General features: G+C 30.1%; 1 protein-coding gene and 1 long non-coding RNA gene across 12 annotated transcripts; one reads left to right on the forward strand and one right to left on the reverse strand.

Annotated features, from left to right (window-relative positions):
- Positions 1 to 4: 4 nt before the first annotated feature.
- On the reverse strand, positions 5 to 20782 carry LOC130666376 (carboxyl-terminal PDZ ligand of neuronal nitric oxide synthase protein-like). 9 transcript variants are annotated; one of them, XM_057467330.1, is made up of 11 exons: positions 20568 to 20782; positions 16395 to 16542; positions 12237 to 12308; positions 12079 to 12168; positions 11941 to 11999; positions 11135 to 11243; positions 8529 to 8876; positions 8254 to 8445; positions 7978 to 8175; positions 2321 to 2590; positions 5 to 2256 (listed from the first exon to the last, which is right to left on the reverse strand). In XM_057467330.1, exons 2-11 carry the CDS (start codon positions 16500 to 16502, stop codon positions 1744 to 1746), a joined length of 1959 nt encoding a protein of 652 aa, XP_057323313.1. In that variant the 5' UTR covers positions 16503 to 16542; positions 20568 to 20782; the 3' UTR covers positions 5 to 1743. The 9 variants fall into 9 exon arrangements, with proteins under 9 accessions (XP_057323313.1, XP_057323337.1, XP_057323304.1 ...); XM_057467354.1 differs by lacking the exon at positions 20568 to 20782 and adding an exon at positions 17157 to 17601 and having other exon boundaries at positions 2321 to 2587; XM_057467321.1 differs by lacking the exon at positions 20568 to 20782 and adding an exon at positions 17157 to 17601.
- On the forward strand, positions 18341 to 20318 carry LOC130666419 (uncharacterized). 3 transcript variants are annotated; one of them, XR_008989677.1, is made up of 3 exons: positions 18341 to 18502; positions 19698 to 19867; positions 20066 to 20318. It is a non-coding gene; the product is annotated as an uncharacterized LOC130666419 (long non-coding RNA). The 3 variants fall into 3 exon arrangements; XR_008989673.1 differs by having other exon boundaries at positions 18341 to 18537; positions 20066 to 20317; XR_008989674.1 differs by lacking the exon at positions 18341 to 18502 and adding an exon at positions 18607 to 18636.
- Positions 20783 to 21709: the final 927 nt, after the last annotated feature.

Raw genomic sequence — 21709 nt, forward strand, 5'->3', positions numbered from 1 at the left:
TGTATGTGTGTGTGTGTGTGTGTGTGTGTGTGTGTGTGTGTGTGTGTGTGTGTGTGTGTGTGTGTATGTGTGTGTGTGTGGATGTAAACCTCTCATATCTTTTTAATGAATGAACCGATTTAGATGGTTCTTGCGGCACTCAAAAGATCCCTTCTGAACTTAGATTTTTAGAAAATTTTAGATTATTTAGTCATATATATTCTGAGATATTTAAGAAATACGAAAAAAAAAAATTTTTTTTTTCGTTTTTTTTTGGATATTTTGAAAACTGTTGGATCGATCAATTCCAAAATCTAATCAGCTCTAAAGTCCTCCCAGAGAATAAGTCGCCGCCGGTTTTTACCCCCACTATGGAAAAACAAGTCTAATCTCACGCCGTTACTATACATTAACATTACAAAACGAAAATTTTCGACAATTCCCGACGGCGATTTACTCTCTGGGAGGACTTTAGAACTCGATAAAAGCTTTCGATTGCCGCCAAGAATGTCTCAATCAGATAATCCGTTCGAAAGATATCGTCGACGAAAGAAATAGTAGAACACAGTTTTTTGCAAATACCGTCGAAATGACTAAACCAATCATTCACAAAATTTTATCAGCTCTAGACCTCAATGAAACGCGCCAATTGCCACCTCAAACGTCTCAATCGGATAATCCGTTCAAGAGATATTGTCAACGAAAGAATGGAAAAAAAATAGTTTTTTTTCGTTTTGCGTGAATATTTCGGAGTCTATCGAATCGATCAATTCCAAAATCTAATCAGCTCTAGCACTCGATAAAAGCATTCGATTGCTGCCAAGAACGTCCCAATCAGATAATCCGTTCGAGAGATATCGTCGACGGAATGATAAATGTAAAATCTATATCTGCTTTTTCCATTGAATAACATCATAATTACTGAACATAATTACTCAAAACTAATATGTTCTTCTTTATATAAGTTATTGGAAGTGATTGCTCAAAAATCGTCATGTTCGCTCGTATCACGATATAGATAAAACTTAACACGTAAATACTTATTTTTGAGCTAATTATTGAACATAATTGTAAATAAATATATAAAAATCGCTCATTCATTTATTATTTTGGATTCTAAATTTTTAAACTTTAACATAAACCGTAACCCTTTTGAGCTTGAAAAGCTCATAAAAAAAAGAAACAAAGGTATTGTCGAGCTCGAAAATGTATTTATACTAATGTTTTCGAGTTCCTACACAGAAAAAACAGATATCTTGAGTCAGGAAAATATTTTTGAAGACAAACGTTTTCGGGAACCAAGTCAAGATTTTCTTGAGCCAAGAGAATTCGTCTTGGTTGGAGAAGATTTCTACTTTATCTGAGAAAATTTAGGTCTCCAAAAAAATTTTCTTGAATCAAGAATATTTACCTTCAGTCGAGAATTTTTTTTAGTGTGTGTAGAGCTCAAAAACACCGGGAAGTTTAGGGGCTGGCTTGCTCGGGGCCAACCGATGCCTAGATTTTTTTTAAGTGTAACGATGCCTTTTTTATCTTAATCAATGTATATTTATTTTAAATTATTCATAACTACATAAATAAGAAAAAAAAATGAGCTTAAAAAAATTAAAATTTGGCACAAGTGATTCTTAAAAAGAGGAAAATCTTTTACAAGTAACAAATTGATTTCATATATTGTTGTTCTTCCTGAAACTGTTGGCACGCACATAAAAATTTATTGATCAATAAAAGAAATGACTACTTGTCCAGTTTGAATTATCAAAACTACTTAGTAGTATGTCGAGCCCAATTGGTACGTTGAACTTGGGTCGATAGATCGTTCCTTACAGGAAGCCGTACACTAGTGGTCCTTGTAGGTGGTGATCCTGTTGCTCTGAGTATCGTAGTTAATTTACAATTCTTTGTATCTGTTTGATCCCCTACAAGATTTTCTTCATACTTTAAATTATCTTCGAAATTTTTTTCCACGGTCTCACCACGCTTTTTTACTGGCGGAGTATCGAGCATGAATGATGTTTGAGGAGGACAACTAATTCTTTGTTGTTGCTTAAAGTCTGGATCTCGAGCAGACGTGGTGGAGCTCGAAGTGTACAGTGAATTTCTTTGACGTGAGACACATGGCAAAGGTTTTATTAATGCTTGAAGTTCAGAAAGAGGATCTGATGAGCTTTCAATTTGTGTGGAGTAAACAGGAATTTTATGTGACATGATTGGAGATGAAGTAAAGCTGTTTGCTTGAGATATACGAAGAGATAGAGATCCCGAATTCGACGAATTCTAATAATAAAGAGTAAAATTAATGAAAACAGTAGACTGGTATTTTTATAAATGACATACTCACTGGTAATTTATTACAATTTGGAGATAAAAGGAAGTTCGGTGGCTGCATAGGGTAAGACGACGGCGTAGAGTAGGATGACCTCTGAGTCGGGTATGGGCTAATATTATGTAACCTCTCAAGTAGTTGGGCTTGAAAGTGCATTTGATCGTTGGAAGTAAACGGCTGGTCTATCCTCGCCGTTGTTGAATAAAATTCAGGAGTGTAAGAGTATGTAAAAGACGGTGCCTCTAACTCCCAGGGTGAGTTTTGTATTGGTGTCCATTGTGACTGCTTCGGAGAAAGGTGTATTGTTACGGAGTATTAGATTACACCGCGAAGACAAAGAACGTTAGTATGACACAACGATTCTTCTGCAATTGCGAGATATAAGATGCTAGGGCGATTACTGCTGATGCTGATTTTTATAAGTATGTACTGCTACTACGATATTACCTAGCATTTGCTGATATTAAATCCAAAAACCCCGTGCGAAGAACCTGTCGAGCAACAATCGCGGATACCTCGGGGTAATATCACGGAGATTTTAAGCTAAACACAAAGCAGTTTATTATTTTATTCAAGCGCCATTCAAAGTAGCATAAAACAATCACAGCCGTCAAACTTTTAATTCACTCTTTCTATTTTATATTCTCTGTCGCTTCAGCAATATTAGATTAAGAATATAGTCGTGAAATAACAGAGATAAACGTATATTGATTTGCAGCATGTATGAAAAATAAAAGATACGAAAGCCTCGCAATCATAACTATGGCAGTATATATATTAGGGTACTTTTGGATTATGTTGCCATCCCCGAGATCGGTTCTGAATCCCGTTAAAAAAATTATATTACAATTTCAGCTGTCAATATTAATACGCGCCTATAACCATCATTTGTATTGCACACCTCAACCACGAAGCGGAGAGGTCTACAAGAAAATCTTGTAGTAGTCTTGTACTCTTTTTATGAAACTATCTTACGGAAGACCCCTAAGTGTCTTTATATAGCTATTAATCTGTGACAAGATATTAATGCAAAATTCTAAGACAAGATTGTTGTAGGACTTGCACATGATATTGTACTAAAGAATATTGAAGATGTTTTGCTCAAGATTTGTTAGTAAAGTTACTTACGCATATCTTGAGCGAGTCTTACACCAGAAATTACTTGCATACACTAACGCATATATTGCGGCAGATCTGCTCAAGAAGTCTCATATTACATTGTTTATCTATCTCACTTCTGTCTCTGCCACTTTAACCCTTTCATTGTCATACGATACAGGATCCTGAGGTTAAGTGACAGAGATAGAAGTGAGATATATAGATAGTGTAATATGAGACTTTTTGAGCAAATCTGGCGCAAGATATGCGTTAGTGTATGCAAGTAATTTCTAGTACAAGATTGGCTCAAATCACTGTATCAATGCACCTTGAACAAGAAATCTTCAATATTCTTGCACGATTCTTTAAGTAAAACATCCCTGATTTCACAAAACGATAATCATTGAGTGAATCGTTTTGTGAAATCCCCATAGATATACATTAATCATTAATGTATATCTATGGGGCATTCCACACCAAATCGACCACTTTTGAACCCGACCCCTTTAGATTTGGCTAAAAATTTTTTCTCTTTTTCTACCATGTCAAAAACGTTCCTCATAATTTTTAAAAATTTTTTCACTCAACCAAAAAAAAGTTATAAATTTTTGAAAGAAATGGCTTTTTTTATTTTAAATGGCCATAACTTTTTCAAAAAATTCGACTGATTGGGACGTTTTTTTCTTCAACATTTTTGTTTTTAAATATACTTTTCGAAAAAAAATACAAAAAAATTATTGCAACCTATCTTCATTACTTTTTTTTAGATTTTTGGAAAAAATCAAAAATTTTTCGATGTTTACCATTTTTTTTTTTTTGCATAAAACTTAGACATTTTCTGCTAATCTTCAAATTTTTTCAGAGTGATGTTTTTTCGATTTATATTTTTTTTTTTCCAATTGAAAATTTAAGTAATGAAGATAGGTTGCAATAATTTTTTTTCGAAAAGTATATTTAAAAACAAAAATGTTGAAAAAAAAAACGTCCCAATCAGTCGAATTTTTTGAAAAAGTTATGGCTATTTAAAATAAAAAAAGCCATTTTTTTCAAAAATTTATAACTTTTTTTTGGTTGGGTAAAAAAATTTGTAAAAATTCTGAGGAACGTTTTTGACATGGTAGAAAAAGAGAAAAAATTTTTAGCCAAATATAAAGGGGTCGGGTTCAAACATGGTTGATTTGGCGTGGAATGCCCCCTATATAGGGGAGGGAGAGGCAAAAGGGGGTACTTAAGGAAATACCAAGTTTTCGAGGACTCAAATACGCTAAATCTTTTTTTTTAATGATATTCAAAGTAAATAGAAGAAATTTTCAGTTACCGTTGAAAAAAAAAATTTTTCATTTTTGCGGGCAAAGTGGGGTACCCCCTAAAGAAGATAAAAAAAAAAAAATTTCTGGATTTTAAACGAATTTGATTAAGTTGAATTTTTTTGTAAGTAATTTACATGAAGAAAAATTATATTTTACATGTTTATTGGAGACAACATAAGAAATCAAATTTTTAATAGTTTTTATCATAAAACAAACGTCATTAATATTTTTCAACTGATAATTGATTTTTGAAAAAGTTTACCAAAAAAAATTCAAAGTAACGCTTAATTATATTTACAGGAGTGATTTTGAAATGTTTAAAAACCCTGTGGAAAAGGTCTTATAAAATCTCATAAAAAAAATTGGCTATGAGAAAACGATCAGTATTTGTCCACGAAAAATCTCAAAAATTCTGATACAATTATTTTCTCATAGATGGTGCATCAAAAAAATTTTTTTCTTAAAATTCTCATATAAATTATCAGAATCTATAAGAAACAGAAGCTGTAATATTGTGATTATAAGTTTTTATAAGTTTTCGAAAAATGTGAAGTTTACAATTGAGTAGATTTTGGAAATGAATAAGATTGTATGAGACGATTTCTGAAGTATTGAAGGTTTATATGCTAAATTATTGAATTTTTTAGCATGAATTCAAAAAGTTTCTATTATGAATACTCAAGAATATTTGTATGAGTATTTACGCGGAAAATCTTTAGCAATCTATTCACGAAAAATCTATGAAATGAGTCCGTATATTTATTCATCAAAAATTACTCAAGTAAACATTAATATTAAATATTAAAGTCATGATGTATTATGGGATATACCATAGTACAACCCAAACAGGTACTTGTTGGTCTGTCAAATGACAGAGGAGTCAAATAAAATCGTATTGAAATTTGGAATATAACACTTCTGAAATAAATGTCTTACCAGGGACACTACAAATCGTAGGCGCGATCTCGTGGCGAGCACCGAACTACTCCCGCTGCTGCTGCCTAGCACCGGTGACTTTATCCTTCTCCATATCGATCTTTTCTCCCGAGAAATTTTTTCTCTTGGCTTAAGCAACTTTTGTTATTTTGGTCGGAGAATACAAAAAAACTTGCGTAAAAAGAATAGTACTTGTTCCGAGAAATTTTATTCTGTTTAAGCAAAAAAATGCAATATCGCTACAAAAAAATAATGTATCTTGCACCAAAAAAAAAAAAAAAAAATGGGGCAAGATACATTACTGGGTTTGTAAAAAATCACATAAAAAATCACCGAACAGTTAAAATATTTAAAGTACAAGAAATAGTGATAATATTAGTATTTTTGGTGTAAATTCTTATAAAAAAAAAATGAAGTTAAGCAATTATTTTTGAATGAATCTGATAAAATTAATATTTTATGTGAATGGAAATTATTTATAAAATCTCATAAGTACTCCATAATATTTTATAAGTAATAGCCTTCTAACTAAAACTTACAAAAACTCATAAATCACATAGCTTTTAAGTTAAAATTAAATCTTTTAGGTTTTTACAAGTTAATTCGATTATAGATTTTCTTACTAATTCTCATAAAATTTTTATGAGAAAAAGGTCTGCATTTGTCCATGTGATTCCTGATTCAGTCTCATAAAATTTCGAAGAAATACATGTTGAATATTTTCTCATAAAATATGACAAATATTTTATGATATTCAATAAGATATTATCTCCTAGGATAACTCTTACTAAATCTTATAAATTCTGGAAATTTCGTATAAAAAAATAATCTTATTGAGATTTTGTAAGTATTATAACATCGGAATTCGCCTGATCAATTCTTATTGAAAATAGATTAGAATAAACTGTAACAATCTTATAGAAGTGAAAGTACTTATTCAATCTCATAATCGTTGGCGGAATTCGAGTCACAAAATCTCATAAATTAAAAAATCTTACTCATTCTTTTAAAAATCTAGTACGGAAATCATGATAGGAAAACATCAAAAGCTTTGACTCATAGATTCTCATAAAAATTCATATGAGAATTTTTTTAAATCTCATAGATATTTTTGAAGCTCATAGATTCTCATAAAAAATATTCAATATCTTATTAGAATTTATGAGAGCTTTTCCACAGGGAACCATTTAAAATATAAAATTTTTTTTTATAAAATTTTGGGGGTACCCCGTTTTGCCCCCCCTTCCCCTAGTATTGAAATTGAATGGTTTTGAATTGTTTTAAAATCATTTCTAATCGTTTTGAATCGTTTCTTTTAATCAAGGATAACACAAAATTTTTTTTGTCTTGTACAAGACTTGCAATTTAAAACTTTGTACCAGTGTCTGTAACAAGATCCATAGTTATATAAAGACATAGACAACTAGTGTACTGGTGATTATGCCTGGACAAGATTGCTATAAGATTGTTATATGGGTTCTTTCCGCATTTGAAACCGATATAGAAAGGGGGGGCGGGGCAATATAAAGTTCAAAAGTAGCCTAAATAAGGTCCAGGTATATACTTATACAGTAGAACCTCGATAAGTTAAAATTCAAGGGAAACGTAAAAAAATTTGAGTTATCGAGTTTTTTACTTATCGAGAGTTTAAGTTAGAGAGGTTATTAAAGTAAAATTTTTAACTTAACGAGGTTTATTGATTGGAAACTTGAGTGTGAAAAAGATACATATAATTCAATAGAAATGATAGATTTTTATTTATTTATACATATATATTTACTCTTATATGAAAATTCCTACTGAGTAAAGGTCCTCCCCCTCCCCTTTATCCTTTATTTCCCTAGTTCCCGATTAAGTGAAAGACTAAAGTAAAAATCAATTAAGCTTTTGGCGAAACCTTTTGTTTGCATACATACTTAATACGATGACTCAATGATATTACTTTAAGTTATGGAGGTCACCAAAATATTATTTTAAGTTATCGAGGGCAATGCTCAAAATAATTGTTTGAGTTATCGAGGTTTTGTACTTTAAGTAATAGAGGTTTTAAGCTGTGAAGGGAAGGGAATCAAAAAAATTTTTAAGTTACAGAGGTTTTGAACTTATCGAGGTTCTACTGTATATATACGTGTGTGAGTAAATGTATACATATCTATTTATGTATTTATAAATATATGTCGTAAGTTTAATATTTTTATTAAAAAAGTAAAAAAACATAAGCTAAAAAAAGCAGCTACAATTATTTAAAAAAAAATAGTACATAAAATAATAAAATGCATTGACATAGCTTGTCGGTATCAATCACGGCATCATTCAGTAGAACGTTACCTGACCAAGACTTGACAAGTCAGGAATGGTGGGACTTTGCGAAGTTATTGTATTGCCAGTTACACCTGAAACTTGTGACTGTAACACTGAGTTCCCATGAGAGCTTGAAGTACGATCTTGTTCTCTTAAATGACTGACTAATGCTCCAATGTGCTCTAAAAGCTCCTTATTTTGAACAAGGAGCTGATGAGTTCGTGTCTGAGAAAAGAAAAAAAAATATACAATTTAATTATTTCTGAAGCTATTGAAATAAGTATATTTTTAATAATAATTTACTTGGGCTTCTACTCGCGCTGCCGTTTCAGCTGCCAATTGATCTTGCAATAATCGCGCGTGAGCCACAGCAGCACGTGTTTGTTGACTTTGCTGATCGAGACGTTCTCGAAGAAGTTGTATTTCATGTTTAAGAGAAGTTAATTCATTATTACTCGAAATTAATAAGTCGCCACAATCAGATGCCACAGTTCCCTGTGAGGAAAATTATTTTATAGAAGTTTAACAGATTGAAAATTTGCGCAACTTATTGAAGTGATTTAAAAAATAAAAATTACTGATGGTGATTGTCTCATTGGAGACGCTGACGATCCATGTGTTCTTACAATACAAGGCGAAATCGCAGGTGGTTGATCTTGCACTGGATTTTCTCCGTCACTTAATAGTGATATGTCTTTATGTATGCTTGGAGATGGTGTTCGTCGTTGGATTATTGGTGCGCGTTCATTTGTCATCTCGTCATCATAATCATCATTATGAAGAGGATGCTCGTCATTATGTTCAAGTACATGTTCTCGTTCTCTATCAATGTCTTGTTCTCTCTGTTCCGTTGGTGAGTTCAGGCTTAATTTATGGCACACTTCAAAGGCTTGACCTACTGTTCTAACTACTCTCATGGCTTGACTCTAAACATAAAAAATTAGTGCAGTTTAGTGACAGTACATAATGAAAACTAAAAGATGGTTAACCCTGCGAACCAGCCCCGAAACTCCCCGCTGCTTTTGAGCTCAAGGAGTTCGAAAACATCATTGCTGATGAATGTTCGAGCTTTTTGAGCTCAACAATACCTATAAAATACATTGGTATTTTCGAGCCCTTCGAACTTGAAAAAAGTGACGTTTCATATTAGTATCCGATAATTCGAGAAATTGAAAATAATCAACAAAGATCATTTATTCAAGTTTTGAACACGATTGTGCTCGATAAATTCAATGTTTTTAGACAGAAAATAATAGAAATGATATAGATGAAGCTAGGTGAACTTTGAATTAAACCAGCAAGTTGATATATGAAACATCTGGAAAAAATCTCAGGAACAGTAATTTTTCAAAATTTTCGAAGATGATATTATTTAAACTATCGAACTGATTGCAATAATTTATGTGGCGATCATGAAATACTATGAAACCAAAAGGCCGGTGTGAGTTTTGGAATGTATAATAAATTACAATGTGCGTTATCGGAGAAAATTGTAATTTTTTTAATTGTTCATTGCCGATACCCTTCGAACTAATTAACCGATTTTTATGTTTGAGGCGGCATCCGACGCAGTTTTTCAGCCTATATCGCTAAAACATTATTAAAATCAATCAGTTTTGTAATTTTTGAATTTATTAGAAAAAAACACTTTGTGTATTTTGTACTTTGGGAATAACTCGAAATGTACTGTACCGATCAAGCTCAATTTCTCACAGCACCTAGGAATTGATAAGCCATTTCGAATGCCACCTTGGAGATCTACATGGGTTCACCCGTTCAAAAGTTATAGAATATTTACATGCGTGCATACATTCACTCACACACATACTCGGACATCCTTCCAAAAATTGTCAGGATAGTCCCCGAGGGCCTTAAAACGTCGAAATCTGTTGAAAAGTCAGGTTTCGAAAATCGATCCGAAACCAATAACTTTTTTTTTTTTTTTGAAAAAATTTTCAATTTTCTTTGCAAGACATTGAAAATAAGTTAATGTTAATAGTAAACTATAGCTTACTTGAAAGTTTCAAATAATACACATTTTTCATTAAAGCCCGATAATATCACTTATTGTTTACCTCAAGTTCTTCATAATTTTCGTCTTCTTCAAATGTTTCTTCATCTAAAGAAATGTGTGACATTGGGTCTTTTGAAGAATTAGTAGGAAGATTTTTAGTTCTAGATGATGATTTTTTATTTTTAAAATACCTGGATAGTTCAGGTTCTTTAAAAGATAATTTTTTTCGTGGCTTTGAACCACCTGACGTATCAGGTTCAGGTGTACCAGGGCTTTGATTTCCGCTTAAACTAGTATTAACAATTGATGATAAATCTGACGAAATGGCAAGTTTACCAACACTTCTAAGCATCTTTTTTTAGCTTCAACCCAATGAAATTTCAAACTTAACTTAACATAAATTGTTATTTGAATGAGAAATCTATCTCATCATAATTAGAAAGGAATTTTACAATTCACTAAGCAAATGATCAAACTTAACTAAATATAATTCTGAACTGAGAAGAGAATACAAGAAAAAAGAGAGGGTAAAATCCACTCTTCAAATTATGTTTCTATTTTAATAACTCGACTGAATTGGTCTGATACTCAACGAATTCTGAAGATGAGCACATGTATATAAAAATTACAAGGAAAATTTCCTATCGTAAGAAATACAATGAAACGATTCTTATGTCTGTCAGATTCGGTAAGCACATGAACTGTAGCAATAATCGAAAACGGAACGTAAAACGTCATTCAGATAATCGAAGTATACATAAAAGCTAAACTTACAACGGAATTGTAAATGGTTTATTAATAAACACTAGAAACTGTACAACTACTTGCATCTTTCTCAAGTTCTTTAGGACTGTAAATCGTAAACATTCGAATAATCATTTCTGCAAAGCAACTGGTTTTGGCAGCGACAGATACCTGGTTATGCATGAAAATTGCTCGTCAACTGCAGCTCTACGAGACGCTTCATTTATTTATAGATTTTTAACGTCAGCAATCAGACATTATAAATTATAAATACGAAATAATCGTATGAGGAGTTATAATAAAAGTTTTTTAATTTGTACTTATATTTCATACGTAAAATTTTCTATTAAAACTATTTTTAAGTTTCTACAAAGATTTATTTGTAGAATAACGAAATTTTGTTGCTCTGAGAAAAGAAAGTCTCACCTTTTTATTAGATTTAAAGACGTTGCACTTGAACGAGTTGCTATTACTATCACGAGCTATGTAACTGAATATTTTTAGATCATGACTGTCGTGGGAGACGTAAAATATTCTGGAAAAAGTCGTAATTTAATAAGTTAGTCAACTAATTACACTGAGAGAAAAAAATGTATATTTTAAAAAGAAATGGTTGATTTAAGTATATCAGTTACTTAAATAAAGCCAAGCAATTATTTTCTTCAAGTATTTTATTTACTTGCTTAATACTAACAGAAAAAGTTGATGTTGTCAAAAAAATATTATTATACACCTTTTTTTTATCTAATATTGTTCTGATTAATTTTGTACCTTAACAAACATTTTTTTTATAAATAATAAAATTTAAATATTTAATAGTCTATAGAAGTAGCTCTCGAAAAAATTAAAATATTTTATATTTTTTTCAACACCAATGAGAAATATTCATTTTCTTATAAAAACAAATTCTTTTCTTAGGGCAAAAATTTTATTCTAATTTTTAATTGTAATAAATTTGAAAAGGTATCAACTAAACTAAAGAAATATTTGCTTACCTTAAGTAATTGATGCTTCTAGAAATTTATTACTAAAGTGAGGAATAGTTTTCTTAAACTAAAAACTATAAATTTAATTTTAGAAAAAAATTAATTATTTTGAGTATTTATGGAAACAAGAAAAATAATTACTTGAATTTTATTTTTTTTTCTCTCAGTATGTAATAAAAGATTAGATATAAAAAGTTAAATAAATAATATTTTATTTGAAAATTCCTACTTTGTTTTATAAAATACCTGTATATTGGATAATGCATCTGAAATGCTTTATTTTCATCAATCCATTGCTGTTTTTTCTAAAAATATTTATAAATTATTTCTATTTATATATTTTATAAATATTATATTTATTTATTTATTTAAAATCTTTATTACTTTTTTTTTACGCAGGCTAACTTTGAGACCATCTACAGAAACTTCTAATGTTACTTTCTTTTTTTTTATTCCTTTCGCCTTAAATTCATACTAAAAAAAAAAAAATACAGAGTAAGAATAATTATATTTTACTATTTATAAGAATATTTAAAACATACTCGAATTCGTCGCATTGCCGCTACGATCTCGACGCGGCTGGTTGGCCTTGGTACTTCCATAGATCCGATAAACTATAAAATAATAACAAAAACATTAATTAGAAGTAAAAATAAATCAAGGTTGAGATAAAAGGAAAAAGATATAAATATCAAGTGGCAATTATGCTCTCATGTTATTGAATTTAGGTTGTCTCTTGACTCATTTCTTCTATTGATCGTTTTTTCATCAGAACCAATTAATTTAAAAAATCCCATAGTTTAATAATAAAACAATAGAATTTTCTATTCGAATAAAAAAAAAATGTATTATCTATAAAAAAAGGGCAAAAGACTGGAGATCAAAATAAACACGTGTATGATGACGTCACGACGTGAACGATATAGTAAAGAAATACTAAACAGAAATATCCCAACATCATCGTCAACGACCTCATTGTTGAAAGAAAACGTGTCTTTGTGAAGCTGATATCGTCATACCATTCGACTTGTAATATTTAATGTCTTATTGTTATACTTTGATCATACATTAACACGTGGATTATTCATACTAAAAGATATAATGATTAATTTCTTTGTTTATAAAATAAAATAATCATATAAGCTAATTTAGTGATACTCATTCCTCATATATATTTTAAGTACGTAGTCGTGCGCCGCGTCAAAATGACATTCTTTATGAGCCTACTTGTTGAACTATAACGTTTACAAAATCATTTTTGATTTCTGCTATACGAATATAGAACAAATTGCCATCAGAAGTTGTTGCGTTGGAAACTTACACATAAAAAATGAGTCTTGTTAGAAAAAACACTAATGCAAACCAATAATTGCATTATTTTTATTATTTACTACCGAATATATTGCACAAATCACACAATGCTTATTAGTACTATAGTCTATCTGAAAAATTGCTATACTGTTATTTTTTAGGGATGTGCGAATATTCGAATTTACGAATTATTCGTCTCGAATCGAATCGAATAATTCGAACGACTCGAACTATTCGAAATGTTCGAATTATTCGAATAGCTCGAATTATTTGAATAGTTCGAATCATTCGAGTAGTTCGAAATTTTCGAATATTCTGAATCCAAATCAAATAATAATCTAATTATTAAATTCAAGAAAAATTCATATTCGTCGTAATTATCAAAATTTTTGACTTCCCGCTAAGAAAATTGTAAATCTTAAAAAATTCGGGAAGTTATTGGTTTCAGTCCGATTTTCGAAAATCGAATTTCTAAGAGATCTTGCAGACTGTCTGACATGGAAAATTAAAAAAAATTTTGCCGCGTAGCATGTTTTATTTAATTTATGTAGAATTTTCGAATCAAAATACGAAATTTACCTTTTCATTCCGGATATGACCGGATGACACTTTTCTTACAATAAAATTTTTATTATTTTAGTAATGAATTCTATGAAAAAAATATTCAAATTGAGTCAAATACACCCGAACAAGACAACTTTTTCATCGAAATCGATTAATTTAAGAGCACAAGACAATTATTTGAACTATTCGAATAATTCGAACATTCGATTCGATTCGAATGATATTCGCATACCCCTATTATTTTTATTACTATTTTATTGATATTTTTTACTGATAAAATATCAATTTATACAATGAGTATATCAAATTACCTATAAACGCTGAGTAATACATTTCATTCTACGATTTAACGATTTTTATTTTGTAAAAGAATAAACATTAACTGATAGTGTGTATTAAATACTCTACAATATGAAAAAAGTTACTGTCTGTATAGTCATTTTTATAAATCAGATGAATAGCGAAGTATTGAGTATCATACAGCAACTAACCAATTACTAAACGGTTTGTAATTTTTTGAAAGCAGATCGATAAAATTAACAATCGGTAGCAATTGCGTACATGAATATCTATTACAAGTTTAGAGACTTTCGTTCAAAAGAGGCATTGGACCGCCAGGCACACTATTAGCACGCGGGAGATCAGGGTTCGAATCTCGGTCAAGTTAAAATGATTTTTAAACATCAAAATTTAGACAAATATCAATACAGATGCCATAAATAATAATAATTATGATGAATATTTAAAAAACTAATCGAATTTCATTTTATTTTATTTCATTCTAATATAGTAAAATTTACTAAACTGGATAGTAAAATTCACTATATTGGATGTAGTAAATTTCACTAAACATATCGACTGAGATAAAAAAACATTAAATTTAAGTAATTATTTTTCTTCATTTCCATAAATACTCAAAATAAGTTATTTTTTTCTAAAATTAAATTGATAGTTCTAATTTAATAAAAAACTATTGCTTCATTTTAGTAATAAATTTCTAAAAACATCAATTACTTACGACAACCAAATATTTCGACAATTTAGTTGATACCTTCTCAAATTTATTACAATTAAAAACCTTGATAGAGCAATTATTTGGTTAAATAAAAAAAAAAAGTATTGAACAAAGATAAAATTCAAAATTAGTAAAAAAATTTTGTTTTTATCCCAAAATAAAATTTCTTATTGGAATTGATAAAAATATAAAATATATAAATTTTTTCGACAGCTTCTTCTACAAAGTAATAGATATTTAAATTTTGTTTTTTGGTTGTGTAAATTAATGTTTAAGATGACAAACATCGATGAATAACTTACGAGTTTATTAATAACATGATTTCCAATAAGCCACCGTGGCTGAGCGTAGGTTCGAATCTTAGGTGGGGTAAAATTATTTATTCATAAAAAAATGTCTGTTGAGGTACAAAATTAATCTGAACAACATCAGATTAAAAAAGGCATGTCTAATAATATTTTTTTGACAAAATCAATTTTTTAACTTTTCGCTAAGAAAATCGATGATTTCCAAAAAATTCGGGAACTTTTTGTTTTCACCCCGAGTCCTAGGAAGCTATTCTGACTATTTTCAGAATGATGTCCGCGTGTGTGTGTGTGTGTGTGTATGTAAACTCTTTGCAACTTTTAAACTAATGAACCGATTTGGATGGTTAAAGCCGCAATCGAAAAAGCTTGTTGGCCATCAACTTTCCTGGAAATTTCAGATAATTTGATCGAGTAGACTCGAAAATATTGGCGAATTACGAAAAAAATTTTTTTTTTTTCAATTTTTTATTGATTTATCAGAAACGACTTAAACGATCGACTTCAAAATCTAATCAGCTCTAGAACTTCATGAGACGCGTCGATTGCCGCCTTAGCCATCTCAATCAGTTAATTTTTTCGAGAGGTATCACGAGAGAAAGAAATGGTAAAAAAAACAGTTATTTGCGAATATCTTTGAAATAACTCAACCAAACAATTCCAAAATCTGGTCAGCTCTAGAACTTAATAAAATGCGTCGATTGCCGCCTCAACCATCGAAATCGGTTCATTCGTTCGCGAGATATCGTGAAAGAAAGAAATGCTAAAAAACGGTTTTTTTTCGAAAACAATGGCATACAAAAGTATTTTCGAGCTCAAGGAGCTCGAAAATGTATTCACAACAATGTTTTCGAGCTCAGAGGCTCGAAAATAGCGGGAAGTTTTGGTGCTGCCCTGCAGGGTCAACCGATAGACAGATTTTTTTGTTAGTATTAAGCAAGTAAAAAAATACTGGTTTTAAGTCATTATTTTACTTGATTAAAGAAAATATTTGTTTGCTACTCTTTAAGTAACTAGAATATTTAAATCACTCATTTTTCCCTGAAAATATACATTTTTTCTCTCAGTGTAGTCAAGTCTACTAATCCAGTTTATATTCATTACTATGTTCAAATAATAAAAATTACAAAATTCAAATATAAATTAAATTCTCAAGATAGTAAAAATTATGCAATATCAATAGCGTTTCAAGTGTACAATATAAATTAAGTAATTTTAACTCATATTTCATAATAAAATTCCCTGTATTTTTTTCTTTAAATATAAAGAATTCAGATCTTCGTGTTACTTATTGTTTTAAGATAGAGATGCTGAGTAATAAAATTGTATCTTGAACCCTGATTATAAATTGTCTTTATTGAATAAGTTTCTATTATTTGTGTAAATTTTATTATTATTTTTTATTTATTTGCCGCCAGAAATTACAAATTTTGTAATTTCGGTCTCCAAGGATCTAGATTTCAGGGTAAAAAAATGTATTAAATAAATGAATAAATTTTATATACCTTCGCGTGGAAGACAATACCACGATGGAAAGCCTCCTCGCTGTGTAAAGGAATCCTCGTGTCGTATTCATCATTGCGCACAAGGTTGTACTGCTTTTTCGAGGGCATGCTTGGCCCAGAATAATTAAATTAAGAATTGCTAAGGCACCTGAAAAAAGTATATTTTATTTTATTTTGTTTATTTTTTTAATCAGATCTGTAGAGTTATTATAAAACGTTAAATAATGCATAGATTGTTGAAAGGATAGTCTTGAAATGAAAAATAAAAAGGGCAATAAAATTCAATACAATTTGTTTGTTAGTTTCTGTATAAAATGATTTTATTGTTATGTCAAAAAATTTATAAAAACGTACGCTTATATTTATGTTTATGTTAAAAATTATTACATTTAAAGTTGAAATTTTGTTGAACTAGATAAGATTCAAATTATTCATTTTCAGAGTACTGTTTTTCGTTAGTGTTTTTTTTGCTATAGAAGTTGAACTTGAAGATTTCAAGATCACATAAAAAGTAGATATGTAGCTTTCAGTTGAATTAAGAATTTTTTATTCTTGTGTATCTACACATTCACGTTATCTCGTGACTGTTGAGGATCTATTAAATTTTTCTTTTTAAAAGTTAATGACAGTGTATATAAAAATCAGTATATTTTTGTCTTATAAGAGGGTAAAAATTTTCAAATAAAATTAGTATTTGTACTTATGTGTGTTCAGGTATAAATTTTAAATAATTTATGGGAAGACAATGAAAAATGCTTGAACCTTGAATGACAGTCACGGACAAAAAATCATGCTGGTTTCTCTCGTCATCACACACGCACTAACAACTGAGTATAGTTTCGCTCTCGTATTTTTCAATTTTCCATACATTCTCTCTTATTCCCCTTTTCATTAACTCGCGCACGATGATTTCTTGCTCTTGCTTCTGACTGTCCTCCAGAGGGGAATGAACTTACATTTTTTCCGAAACAATACAATTAAAGAAAATTGTTATGTAGAAAAAATTTATTTATCTATTTTGTCAAGTTCCTTTCTATTGAAGTGAAAATATTTTTTTATTTTTAATATTATGTTATATACAATTTTACTTAGTTTTTTAAATGTCTCACAAGTAATTATTTCCTTAAATTCACTAATCACATGTAAACAAACGTAATTTTATTCTATGCATTGTATCGTTATTATTTGTAATATGGATAAATATTTAATTAATTATTATAATTTTACATAACAATTGAAATATTGAGATTTGTTGAGAAGCTGCGTGAAATATAAACTGATGAACACATGTATGTATATACAACATTCCTCGCTTGTTGCGTCCGGAACAGGGGACTGGGAACTGCCGGCTGACTAGTCTAGACTAGTCAAGACATTAATACCAAGTCACTTGCTTGCTTGCTTCATATTCAGTATCCCCAGAGGCCCCAGAGCTTCAAGACATTGTTCAAGAAATCAAGTCCTATGTACACTTTGTATACATTTATGTCTATAGTAGCCAATAGAAATAAAGTGAAAAAGAGAGAGAGAGAGCAGTCATATATGAATAAATCATATATGTAATACTTCTATAGCTAATGGGTATACTATAGGAAAGAATGTACCAAACCACGGTAGTACGGTACCGACTAAAAATTTATTCTCTCTCTTTTCTGAAAGATTTTGTCCGTACTGCGCATGCTCGACAATTCTCTAAATAACAGTAGTGAGAACATCAACTTGAAAATAATTTATTAGTTATCGATGTGTTCATCTTATTTATTCAATGTTTTATTTTTATAACAGTAATTAAGATGAAAATTTATGTCATACTTATGAATTTCAATTAGGAAACAATTTTTTTTATCAATGAAATTCAATGAAGCACCTACACTTCATTTGAAATATTCTACTACACTGTATGCGCACAACAGGTGCGCAGAACGGAGTTAGTTACTCGGAAGAGAAAGAGCACGAGACGCCATTTTTCTTATTATATTGGAACGGCTTCCGCTTACAGGGGTTGACCATACATAAGTATTACATAAATAAATACAATAGTAAAGATTGTACCCCGGACTGAGATAATAAATTTTTCACCCTCGACTGCATATAGTGAAAAGAGACGGGTACTTGACCTAGGCTACCTTGCATTTTTCCGAAGGTTCTAATAAATTTTTCTATTATATTCCGCTTTTATCGTAATATAATTAACCTAAATAAATAATCGACCGTTGAAAATAATTAGAATTCAGCGCTAAGGGTAATAGGCTATAATTTTTATTAATAAAATTATGTTCTTAAAAATAGAGTCGATTGGAAAATTAATTGGTCAAAAGTCCAGCGTCAAAACGAAACATCATTATTTTTTTTCATATTTTATCATGTTGGCATAATATAGGTGGCGTAGAACAAAATACGCGGGTATTTCAAATATTGATGGAGATCGACATAACAAATCTGTCTATCGGTTGCCCTGCGGGCCAGCCCCAAAACTTTTCGCTGTTTTCGAACCTAAGGAGCTCGAAAACATTGCTGTGAATACATTTTCGAGCTCTTCAAGCTCGAAAATACGTTGGTATGCCATTGTTTTAGAAAAGAAAACGTTTTTACTATTTTTTTCTCCAACAATATCTCTCGAACGAATTGATCGATTGAGGTGACAATCGACGCGTTTTGTCGAGTTCTAGAGCTCAATAGATTTTGGAATCGATTAACCTAGTCGTTGTTGAAAAATACAAAAAAAACTAAAAAATAATTTTTTTTTTCAATTCTTTCGTCAACGGTTTCTCTTGAAGGAATGAACCGATTCCAACGGTTGAGGTAGCAATCGACGCGGCTTATAAAGTTTCAGAGCCCAGTTGATTTCGGAATCAATCCATCGAGCACATTAGAAGTTATAAAAAAAAAAACAATTTTGAAAAAATTTTATTTTTGAAATATCTCCGAACGCACACTACCGATCAAGTTCACTTTTCCACAGTTTGTGGGAATTAATAAGCCGCGCCGATTGCCACCTTGGAGATCGAAATCGGTTAATCCGTTCAAAAGTTACAGAGTATTTACGTACATACGTACGTACGTACACACATACATACACTCTGACATCATTTTGAAATTAGTCAGAATAGCTCCCTAGAACGTCGAAACGTCAAGATCTGCTAGAAATTCGAATTTCGAAAATCAGACCGAAACCAATGACTTTCCTTTTTTTGGAAATTTTCAATTTTCTTAGCGGGAAGTTAAAAAAAACATTAACAACTATCAATAATCGATAAGTAATTGCTTAATTCATATTATCAATGTTGCGTATATAATACACAGGTGGTGTCGTTAGTGCCTGGTATACTAAATTAACTCTGCTATACTTTAGTATACAAGATAATGAAGACCGCATCTGTACCTAAATGAAATTCTTCAAGTCCCTGAATACATTAATAGGTTGCTAAATACTCGCCTCAATTTATGAAGGAGCGAAAAATATTTGGAAACAGGTATAAAGTTGGGCTGTAGAAATTTTCCTTAAAAACTAGATTTTGTACTAATTCTATTAGAATTAGTACAAAATCTTATTAGTAAAGAAATTATAGTGAATTCAATTATTCGTAATTTAAAATTTTCGAATCCAATGATTAAAAAAAGCTTTGGGTTAAAAATTTGTAATTTAAAAAATGTTTCGTAATAATTTTTAGCCGAAGATGAATATCACCATTCAAACTGGATTTGAGTTCCTCAATCAATCAGGGACAAGCATTTGATAACGGCTGATCATGTCAGAGATGTCAAAGAATTCAAGAAATGCGCGGTAAAAGTATCTTAATATTAGTTTAAAAATTTATTATAATAATTAATATAAGATATAAGATGGAAAAAATTATGTACTTTGTCATTTATTATGAAATTTCATTGTAAATGATTGAAATAAAACTTTATTTAAAAAAAATATCATTAAATTACTAATTTCAATTTAATTTTAAAATAAGGACTTGACTCCTCTTCTGCTTTTCTACCTGCAATAAAATAATCACTACAAATACAATCTGTTGGTTCCGACTTACACGGTGACCCATCAAGACTCTAATAAATCTATTTTATTAGAAATTGACACAAACAAAATTATTTTTTATCTCACATAATATATTAGTACATCAGTTTTTGTAAACACACTGGAAAGTTAGGTTATACACTACTTACTTTTTTCTTCTTACTGCACCTATCCATTTTTTTCGTTTTTCTAATTTTCAACTGGCAGTTGGAAATGTATACAACTTGCAATTACTATTTGTGTCTGTAATTCTGCAATTAACTACACAACTACTACTAGATCTCATTTTTTAACACTGCTTTCATTTAGCTATTTACAACATAAGTGCTATTTAACTCGTATTTCGTCCATGACGGACGCTGCATTCGATTTGGTTGTCCCCACCCTATACTCCGCACCCTGCCAGTTGAGCTCAACTAACTCCACTAAGCGTTCACAACGCTCAAAACGCCTCAAAATCCTATCTAAATACACGTGAGCGTGGCGTTGTGAACGTCAAGTGGAACGCACCCCAACAGTCAAATTGAGCGTAAATTTGACGTCAAATTATAGCCGCTATTTGACATATACGATATACGAGACATCAAAAATTCACTCAAGGTTACTAGATTACTAGAATAGTAACCTTGCTTTCACTAGATAATGCGGTTTTATAAATTCCATCACTAGATGGCGAAAGTAGAAGAATCTATATATTTTAAATTGATGAATTTCATGTTTTACTATAAATCCTATACTATAAAGATCATGAATTCTTTAAAAATTATATAATATCGCATTAAATCTTATAAAATTGTATAAAATTCCTTATGAGTTAAAAATTCTATAGCTCAATGTTCGAGCCGAGCAACCGCAAGAATAAACTAATAGATCATATGGGACTGAATCAGAATTTTCAATTATTTTTTCCGCAACTTAATATTTTCGTTTAATAATTATTGTCTGTAAAATTAAAATAAATTTTCTCAAGCCATTTTCGGTGTCGAATTTTATAAAAATATATTTTCATAACCCTTATTAGAAGAAACGATTTAAAACGATTAGAAAAAAATATTTTAAATACTTTTTAATGCTTTTAAATACTTTGAATACTTTCGAATCGCCTTTCTTATGGGTATTTAACATTGCAAATCATTTCGAATTGTTTTTTTTTAATCAGGGAGTTTCTCTAGCCAATTGATTGGTCAGAATGAATCTTTATACAACTACAAGAGTGTATCTAACTATACTTTTCATCTTAATAAAAGATATTCTAAATGATAATTAATAACAAAAAAATTTAATTTTATTG

This window comes from Microplitis mediator, chromosome 1 (genome assembly GCF_029852145.1).
Source record: "Microplitis mediator isolate UGA2020A chromosome 1, iyMicMedi2.1, whole genome shotgun sequence".
NCBI lineage: Eukaryota > Metazoa > Arthropoda > Insecta > Hymenoptera > Braconidae > Microplitis > Microplitis mediator.